This window comes from Caretta caretta, chromosome 20 (assembly GCF_965140235.1).
Source record: "Caretta caretta isolate rCarCar2 chromosome 20, rCarCar1.hap1, whole genome shotgun sequence".
Taxonomy (NCBI): domain Eukaryota; kingdom Metazoa; phylum Chordata; order Testudines; family Cheloniidae; genus Caretta; species Caretta caretta.
This window is the reverse complement of record NC_134225.1, coordinates 2,267,018-2,276,611: the sequence shown is the minus strand read 5'-3', so window position 1 is coordinate 2,276,611 and position 9,594 is coordinate 2,267,018. Positions and strand designations below refer to the sequence as shown.

At 61.2% G+C, this 9,594-nt stretch overlaps 1 protein-coding gene across 5 annotated transcripts; it reads right to left on the bottom strand.

The window, feature by feature from the left end:
- Positions 1-2,072: 2,072 nt before the first annotated feature.
- On the bottom strand, positions 2,073-9,139 carry SUOX (sulfite oxidase). 5 transcript variants are annotated; one of them, XM_048831651.2, is made up of 5 exons: positions 9,027-9,117; positions 7,645-7,854; positions 6,979-7,045; positions 5,845-6,007; positions 2,073-5,041 (listed from the first exon to the last, which is right to left on the bottom strand). In XM_048831651.2, the coding sequence occupies exons 3-5, from the start codon at positions 7,032-7,034 to the stop codon at positions 3,596-3,598; spliced, it is 1,665 nt and encodes a 554-aa protein (XP_048687608.1). In that variant the 5' UTR covers positions 7,035-7,045; positions 7,645-7,854; positions 9,027-9,117; the 3' UTR covers positions 2,073-3,595. The 5 variants fall into 5 exon arrangements, with proteins under 5 accessions (XP_048687608.1, XP_048687607.1, XP_048687605.2 ...); XM_048831650.2 differs by lacking the exon at positions 7,645-7,854 and having other exon boundaries at positions 9,027-9,139; XM_048831648.2 differs by lacking the exons at positions 7,645-7,854; positions 9,027-9,117 and adding an exon at positions 8,122-8,413.
- Positions 9,140-9,594: the final 455 nt, after the last annotated feature.

The window sequence follows — 9,594 nt, the reverse complement described above, 5'->3', positions numbered from 1 at the left end:
ACCCCACTAACGAAGAGATCATTCACACCATCAAATCCTTAAGAAATGGGAAAGCTCCTGGCACGGATAACTTGAATGCAGAATTGTTCAAGGTAAATCCTAAATTAGCAGGATCTATCCTGGCCCCTCTATTTCCATCAGTCTGGGAAAGGGAAAAGGTGCCAGATGAGTGGACCGATGGGGTTATAGTGAAGATACCAAAGAAAGGAACTCTCGGCGATTGTGATAACTGGTGTGGTATCACACTTCTCTCTGTGGCAAGCAAAGTATTGTGTAAGATCATAGCCCAGCGTGTATCAGAGGCAGTTGATGGCGTTCTCAGAAAAGAGCAGGCTGGGTTTCGGAAAGGGCGTGGCTGCACAGACCAGAGCTTCACTCTACGAAACAGAGCAGAATGGTGCTTAGCATGGCAACGGCAACTCAACATACATTTCACAGACTTTGAGAAGGCTTTTGACAGCCTTCACAGGGCCAGCCTCTGGCGCAGTCTGCGGGCGCATGGAATTCCTCTCCCTATAATCAACGTCATCAGAAGCTTCTATTCCAATTTTACATGCAGTGTTGATCACAGGTGAGCTCAGTTTTGAAGTTGAAACAGGAGTACGTCCGGGCGTGTCATGTCTGCAATCCTCTTCAGCATTGCCATCGACTGATGCGGTGTACAGAAGAAGTCATGCCAAGAGGCATTAAATGGACACTGTTCTCATCCCTTGAAGACCTGGACTTCGCAGATGATCTCGCTCTCCTATCACATACCCAACACCATATACACAAGAAAAAACAACTCGACTCAAGGCATTCAGCCAGCAGATTGGACTGAAAATCAACCGCAATAAGAGAGATCATGACCTTTAATATTGCCTCACCATCCCCAGTGCAGATCAAGGGTCATGTTCTCACCAATGTAGAAATATTCACATACTTGGCAGCACCATCAGCCCGGACGGTGGAACAAGCCAGGACATCTGGAACAAAAATCAATAAAGCCAGGAACACCTTCAGGAGCTTAAATACAGTCTGGAAATTATCAAAATACAACAGCAAAACCAAACTCAAGATTTATCAGAGCTGCGTACTCTCAACGCTACTCAATAGTGCAGAAAGCTGGGAATGAGAAAGTCGGACACTGTCTTCATTCCACACAACCGGCCACAGAAAAATCCTCTGTATCTTTTGGCCTAGAACAATTTCACACCAAGATCTATTGACACTGTGCAGCCAAGAGGATCTGAGCCCCATTACTGCCAGGAGGCGTTGCAGATGGATCCGTCACGTGATTCCATCCCCAGAGCAGCAATGAGACGGACACCTGAAGGCAAGTGAAAACAAGGCCGCCCGAAAACAACCTGGCGAAGAGCTGTGGAAGCCGAGCTGAAAATCTGGGGCAGAGCTGGGGAACCACTGAGAGACTTGCCAGAAGCAGACAGGAGCGGAGGAGGTTCGTCGCTGCCCTAAATGCCAGAGGAGTAATAGGAACACGATGATGATAGCTGTCAAAACTGACCATTTATCCCTACCCTTTGTTTCCTATTGTTTAACCTGTTTCTGACCTGCGAGAGGACCTTCCCTCTTATCCCGTGACTCCTTACTTTGCTTAAGACCCAGTAGTGAGGGACTTTGGCAAAGGCCTTCTGAAAGTTCAAGTATGCTGGATCAACACATTTGTTGACCCGCTCAAAGAATTCTAGTAGATTGGCGAGGCATGATTTCCCTTTACCAAACCACGTTCATCTTGCTCTCTGGTCATTCTGTTCTTTACGATAGTTTCAACCAATTTGCCAGGTACTGATGTTCGACTTACCGGCCTGTAATTGCCAGGATCACTGCTGGAGCCTTTTTAAAAAGATCCGCATCACATTAGCTCCCCTCCAGGCGTCTGGTCCAGAGGCTGACTTCAGCGATCGATCACATACCCTGGTTAGTAGTTCTGAGGCAGCTGGGCCACAGAGAATGGGGGACGAGGCACCAAAATCACAACCCCCAGGAGGCACGTGGGTGGGATTAATGCGGAACTAACCTGCAACGAACCATTTCAGTAGAGCTCGACAAACCAGACAGGTCACAGTCAGGTCTGCCTCAGAGTAAAGATTTTATTTAAACATTTTCTCAACAGAAAAAAAACCTGAAATTTTCCTGGGGAAAAGTTTCACTTTGGGGGAAGCCACACATCCTGGTGGAGAATTCCTGGCCAGCATACAGCTTATGGCTTTTAACGTACCTGCAGACTGACCAGCCAAGGGAGCCACTGACCACAGCACAGGGGGACATTTATGTAGCATCTTCCTAGTGGGGGATCAGAGGAAAGTCCCCTCACCCGCCTCTCGATCCCAGCCCCTGAGGAAGATGGCACCAGCAGAGCCAGGCTGGGCAGATTGGCTGTGGTGGTTTGATCTGTTTAGAAATTGGATCATTCCCTGGCCCAGGACATGAGCTCATCAGACTCATGCTCAGCTCCTGCTGCGAGGAGAACACAGAGCAGGTGCCCCAGACTTCCACCCCCGGACTTTTAACCTCAGCCTGACCCCAGGCAATGGTTAACCCTGGAAAGCCTTGGTGGGCAGCCAGCTGGCCTGTAAATTAACAAGACGAGTCCATAACCCAGCACAATCTTTATGGCCACCTGCATCTGACACTTCCCATGGCTGTAGAGTCATCACACTTTGGCAAGGCCTGTAACAGCGCCAGGGATGGGACAGGAAGAGCCGAGGTGTTCGCCCCGCACCGCGGGGGGAGCCCAGCAACGAGGAAGGGCCCAGGCTGAGACGCAGTGGATAGGTCGGCGAACAGGCCAGCGACGTGGCAGGAGGGCGCTGGGCCATGCTGGGGCAGCGCCAGGGGGCAGAGGATGAAGAGGCTCTGAACCAGAAGGCACAGGCTGGCGCGGAGGGGGCCCAGAGCACTAAGAGCAGGTGAGGAGAAGGGGACGGCAGCCAGCGGGGAAAGGGCGGGGGGTGGATTTTACGCTGGGTTAATGGGGGGACGTGAGCAGGAATAACAGCACTAGCGGCAGAACTGGGCGCTGCCGTCCTGGCCCGGGCCTGGAACAGCTTTCTCCCCGTGCCCCTGCCAGCCTGCCCCAGCCCGCTCCGGGGGCCACCTGCCTCCAGGGATAACCACCATCCCCGCAGCCCGGTCCAGGCTGGGGCTCCCCGTCAGGGCTGCCAGCAGAGGGGCCGTGTGGGGCCAGCTGGAATGGTATTTCAGTGCCAAGGACCCACTCCCCTTTCCTTGTGGGAAGTAGGCTGAGACCCACCAAACTCATCTCACAAAGGGCCGCAGCCCCTGGCTTACTAGCCCACTCTGTCCCCCCGCCTCCTCCCTGAGGGTCACTGCTCAGCTCTGCCTGCCCATCAGACCCCTCCAGAGAGAGGATCGTTCCTAGGCCAGGCCCCACGGGAAGGGAGCCCTGGAGAAGCGGGGGGGGCAGGGGAGAGCTGCCCCTGAATCGGCCTCTCCAAGCTCCCCCTGGGGCTGGGTGGATCCGTTTCAGGGACTCCCTCCCTGACTCGGCCACCCATCTCTATCCATCCGGAGAGAGAGGGCGCTGCGGGGGGGAGGGGGGGGCTGCATGTCTCCCCTCTGCTTCTCCCCCCCGTTAATCCTCAGCCACGGTGACGCGGACGTGGTGCCAGGCGTTGCTCAGCACTCCCCGCAGGTTCCAGATGGGCTCCACCGTGTCGGGCTGCACGTTGTAGCTGGTGTCCACGGCCTTGCAGACGATGTCCAGCTCCGTGCGGTCGGGGGGGACGGGGGCCGTGAGCCGCCACAGGCGCCATGCCCAGGCCCGGCCTGGCCGCTGCTCCTCGCCCATCAGCTCGGCCACGTGCCACGTCCGGCCGCCATCCAGCGAGACGTCCACGCGGACCACGCCGCGCCCGCCCCCGCTCCAGGCGTAGCCCTTGACCGTCAGCTCCCTGGGTGGGACGGTGGCGCCTGGCGCAGGGGCCGTGATGGCCGACTGGACGGGCAGCTCCTGGATGGCGGGGGCCGTGGCGAAATCCACCGTGTCCCAGTCCACGGCGGGCGAGAACCCCTTGTAGTCATTCTGCTGCCAGTGGCTCGGGCTCTCCTCCCGGCTCACAGAGACCCGGCCCAGCCACTTGACGTTGCGGGCGCCCACCACGCCCGGTACCACCACCCGCAGCGGGTAGCCGTGGTCCTGCGGCAACTCCTCGCCGTTCATCTCGTAGGCCAGCAGCACCTCGGCCCCGCGGCCCATGGCCGCACGGTAAGGGATGGAGGCGCCGTAGGCCACCCCGCTCAGGTCCTTATCCAGGCCCTCGAAGCAGACGTGACGCTCCCCGGCCTCCTCGTCCTCCTCCGTGTAACCGGCGTGCGCCAGGACGTCCCGGAGCCGGACGCCGCCCCAGCGGGCCGTGCTGATGGCCGCCACGCCCCACTCCAGCCCCTTCACCTGCCGGACGCGGCTCATCTCCGAGCGGCGGTTCCCGGCACACTGCAGGGTGACCGTCACCTCGTGCTTGGGAAACCAACGCTTGAGCTCCGGCAGCGAGAACACCAGCACCCGGCCCCCCGGCCCCTCCACCTCCAGCCGATAGCGGGCGGGGTCCACGGCCGGCACCGGCAGATGGTTGCGCTTGAAGAAGAGCTGGTTAGGCGTCAGGTAGTTCTCGGTCAGCAGCTCAGCCGGCGGCTCCGCGTTGAAGGGCTTGAGGCTGTTGACTTTGAGGGCAGGGTGCCGAGGGGGGTCCCCGGAGTAGGGGTCCCCCTGGGCGGGCTGGCTCGGCTCCTCGGGGCTCAGCTCCCCCACCTTGTAGCCCCGCAGGATCTCCAGCACGTGCTCCTGGCCATGCACGGCGTACATGGCCCAGAACGGCTCCAGGGCGCCCCCCGCTGCCAGCAGGATCTTGCTCTTGCCCCCCGGGTGCAGCTCCACGAAGTCGGTGATGTCAAAGACCTCGCTTCCGTAGGTCACCCAGACCCGTTCGGCCAGGCTGCGGTGCCGCCCCACCTCCTGGCGGGTGAACACGGGGTACGGTGCCCTGGGCATGGCCACAGCATTCGGCTCGGCCTCTGATGCCTGCAGAGAGATGGGCTCATGAGTGCGGCCGCCAACGTCCACCACAGGCCTCTGAGGGCCCGGCCCCCCATCCGCCTCGGGGGAATGGGACTCAGAGGGGGAAGGGACGCACCGCAGGCTATGCAGCACATCAGGGGCAGAACTGGGAGTGGGACTAGGAGTCCTGGCTCCCAGCTCTAACCACTAGATCCCACACCCCTCCCAGAGCCAGAGCCAGAACCCAGGAGTCCTGGCTCCCAGCTCTAACCACTGGATCCCACGCCCCTCCCAGAGACAGAACCCAGGAGTCCTGGCTCCCAGCTCTAACCACTGGATCCCACGCCCCTCCCAGAGACAGAACCCAGGAGTTCTGGCTCCCAACTCTAACCACTAGATCCCACACCCCTCCCAGTGACAGAACCCAGGAGTCCTGGCTCCCAGCTCTAACCACTGGATCCCACGCCCCTCCCAGAGACAGAACCCAGGAGTCCTGGCTCCCAGCTCTAACCACTGGATCCCATGCCCCACCCAGAGTCAGAGACAAAACCCAGGAGTTCTGGCTCCCAACTCTAACCACTAGATCCCACACCCCTCCCAGAGCTGGGGAGAGAACCCAGGAGTCCTGGTTCCCAGTCCTCCCACTCTAACCACTAGACTATGCCTCCTTCCCCACCTTTGTGCCCTGAGGCAGAGAGCTGAGCACCAGTACCCACTGCCTCCCCACCTGCTGCTTCCGCGCCTCCCCCCAGCACGGGCCCCTCCCACTCCACGGAGGCTCCGGGGAGCCACCGACCCCATGATGCTGGTCCCAGCTCCTTTCTCACCTGTCTGCGGTGATCTCCATAGGCCAGGCCGGCGCCCAGGCCCAGCAGAGCACCCACGGCCATGACCTTCCATCTCTGGCTGCCGTCACCAGCTCTCCAGGTGCCATAAGTGCGGGAGGGGGTGCAGACTTGGGGGTGGGACCTCCAGGCCACAGCTGCCAACCTGGGGGAGAAACCAGGACTTCATTGAGGGCAAAAATCCCTCAGCAACCTCCCTGGGATCTACAGGACACCCAGGGTGCAAGCCCATCACCAGTCCTGCTTGCTTGCCAACTATCCCAAACCTACTGGCTGTGCAGCAGGGGGCGCTCTCTGTACAGGGCTGACCCCACTGTGGCACTAGGGGGTGCTGTGCTGTGGGGAGCAAGGTGGGGCTCAGCAAGGGGTGCTCTCCCCCTTCCCCACGTTTCTGGCCCACTTCCAACCCAGCTAATTACATTCTGCCAGACCCGGGAGTCCTGTTCCCCTCCTTTGCTAGGCGACCACTGCTGTGCGGCTGTTAAGCAACTGCCGCTTGCCACCCCAGAGGTGGCTGCATTTCAGCCTCCAGCCACCGGGCTCCCTCTGGTGTGAGCTGTTCCTTTGAGAGCTGCTTTCGGCAGCTGGTCCATGGACTCCTTCCCAGTCCAGAACCCGGTGGAACATTAACCCAGTGTTCCTCCCCAACAGGTCTGACAAAATTACCAGCCATAGAGCCATACCAGATGAAACACTCCTGCTCTCGGGCTCGGGCTCCCCTGGGGCTGAGAACTGTCTGCAGGGGGACCGCAGAGATTAGATTAGAACCCAGATCAGATTAAAGCCCCTGGGTGATTTTGCAAAATCCTGGCAAGGTGTCAAAGCAGCAGCTGCCCTAAAGAGAATCCCAAAGGAAGTTCACTCCAGTTCCCCCCCCCTGCTTTTCTCTTTGTGATCCTAGGGGCTGCAGGTCAGGACTGAGGTTCACCAGCGGAGCTGCAGGGGAGCCCAGGGCTGGGCTAGCAGGGGGCTGGGCAGTGAGGGGCACCGGCAGAGCTGTGGGAGGCAAGGAACTGGGCTAGCAGGGGGCTGCAGGGCAGGATCGAGGTTCACCAGCAGAGCGGTGTTGGGGGGCCCAGGGCTGGAGCAGCAGGGGAGCTGTAATGCCTCTCATACCTAGGTGTTCTCTGGAGGCCCCAGGGTCCTCTCATGATGGGTCTGAGCAGCAGCATCTCTGCCAGACCTGTGCAGGGAGCGAAAGAACAAGAGATAAATGACCTCGCCTGCAACCCACGAACCCCCGAGATGCCCAAACAAGCAAGGCAGGAACAGTCCTGGGGGGGTGAGGGGGGGGACGAGGGGCACACGCAGCAGCTTCCTCCTCCCAGGCCAGGTATCCCAGATCCCACAGCAATGAGCACACCTCTGCTGGGGGGGTCCCAGCTCAAACCGGAGACCAGCCACCAGGAGCCATGTCCGAGCCACAGTTCCCAGATCAGCCAGCAAAGGGATAGGGGCAGGACGCGGCTGGCTTGGCCGATCCTCCCGCCCCCACCGGAGAAGCTGTCCGCAAAGCCGAACCACCATTCAGGAAGGCGGGACATTGATCCAGCGGCTGGAATTGGCAGCCGAGCCCTGCTCCAGCTTGGCAGAGTTCCTGGCTTCGGTCCTGCCAGCGCCAGCCTCTCAGGCCGTGTTTCCCTGGAGCGTTCAGGCCTCGTTTTCCCAGAGGGATTACCCAGCAGGATCTCTTCCTTCCATTCTAAACCCCCAGGGTAGGGGCCACAGCACAGCCCAGACCAACTGCGTGTCCGGATTTAAACCCCCCCCACAGCCCCTAACCTCGTGTTCAAACAGCTCCCGGGGGCGAACGCACGGGATCTTTGTCGGGATGGGGATGAGGCAGGTGGACAAGTCAACACCCAGTTCTGGGCATCCGGCACCACGGGATTCAGCTGACTTAGGAACCTGCCCAAACTCCTGGATGCAGCCGCCCCGGCCCATTGGGATCTAATCACTGAGACGGAGATTTCTTTGCATCGGATCTACGAACTGGATGAAAGAGAAACTGGGCTGCAGCCAGGTGCTTGGGTCGGCCAGAGTCAGAGCAAGCTTGGCCCGCAGGGAAAATAACCGCTAAAGAGTCACCAAATGCAAATCAGCTCCCAGGACGTGGGGGCCAGGCTGCCCCAGGCTGGGGGAGGAGGGAACAGGAGCACAGAGGAATTTGGACCAGATCAACCTAGAAAGAACTTCTTACTCCATCTGCCCCAGGCCACACACAGTCACCCCCTCCCGGAACCATCCCCACAAACACACCTGCCCCCATCAGCCAGCTGGGGGGTGTTTCTGCCACCTCCTGCAGCCCCCCCAAACACTTGGGGACCAGGCTCCCCATACAACTGGGCACTGCACATGGAGAAAGAAGGGGAGGCCCAACATGGCCCAAATCCCTATCTAGACCCTGCCAGGGGGAGCCCAGAACAGGTGGGAGAGGGGAACAATGTACAGACTCTGCCCCCAAATGCTCCTTAGCGCCCACCGGGCAAGGAGCAATGTACAGGCAGAGCACCATGGAGTCCCAGAACACCGCCCTCAGCCAGTCTCCCCCACAGAGCGCCCTGCCCCCCAGGGCAGCCCCCTATGCACCCCACAGAGCGCCCTGCCCCCAGGCAGCCCCCCTCGCACCCCACAGAGCGCCCTGCCCCCATTGCAATCCTCCATGCACCCTACAGCCCCCAGGGCACCCCACACTGCAACCCTCCATGCACCCCACAGAGCACCCTGCCCCCAGGGCAACCCCCCCACAGAGCACCCTGCCCCCAGGGCAACCCTCCATACACCCCACTGCCCCCAAGGCAACCCCCACTGCAACCCTCCATACACCCCACAGGGCCCCCCCCCACTGCAACCCTCCATGCACCCCACAGAGCGCCCCGCCCCCATTGCAATCCTCCATGCACCCTACAGCCCCCAGGGCACCCCACACTGCAACCCTCCATGCACCCCACAGAGCACCCTGCCCCCAGGGCAACCCCCTCACAGAGCACCCTGCCCCCAGGGCAACCCCCACTGCAACCCTCCATACACCCCACAGGGCCCCCCCCCACTGCAACCCTCCATGCACCCCACAGAGCGCCCCGCCCCCAGGGCAACCCCTCCATGCACCCCACAGCCCCCAGGGCAACCCCTCCACGCGCCCCCAGCGCACCCCCGTCACCCACCTATGACCACGGCGCGCGGGGGAAGAAACGTCACCGCGCTCTGTAACCAGCCCCCTGCCCTGAGCCTGCGCCTTTAAGGCCGGGGACGGGCGTGTCCTCGGGGAGTGACGTCAGGGGTGGAGCCGAACCCCGCCCCCTGGGGCGGGGCAGCGGCGATTTAAAGGGCCAGAGGCCGCGCGCAGCCGCTGGGGGAGCAGAAGGGGAGGCAGCCGCGGGGGGCGGGGCCTGCCCCAGGAGCAGCACGTGGCCTGCTGGTTCCCACGCAGGGGGCGGGGGCGAGGGCGAGGGCGAGGGCGGGCGCCCTGGGGCCAGTCGCCAGCCCTGGGGCCAGTCGCCCTGACCCCGGCGCCCGTCGCCCTGACCCCGGCGCCCGGGGGTGACGTGGCTGCAGTGAGGGAGGGTGGGATTTGGGGGTGCGGGGGGGCTCGTCAGGGCACCTGCAAACTCACCTGGGACCCCTCACGCTCCCCCTAGCTCATTGGGGCACCAGGGCAAAACCCAGCCGCCAGCGATCTACGGGGTAAGGCCCGGCCTGGCTAGGACCAGGGTGCAGCTCTGGCTCCCGGCC

Excerpts from the sequence above, each read along its gene's own strand:
- SUOX (XM_048831648.2), bottom strand. The coding sequence starts at position 8,377 with ATGGTGCTCTGCCTGTACATTGCTCCTTGCCCGGTGGGCGCTAAGGAG. Across the intron at positions 7,046-8,121 it reads CAGCTGGCTGATGGGGGCAG|GTCTGGCAGAGATGCTGCTG; the intron begins GTGTGTTTGTGG and ends CTCCCTGCACAG. Across the intron at positions 5,042-5,844 it reads ATGGAGATCACCGCAGACAG|GCATCAGAGGCCGAGCCGAA; the intron begins GTGAGAAAGGAG and ends ATCTCTCTGCAG.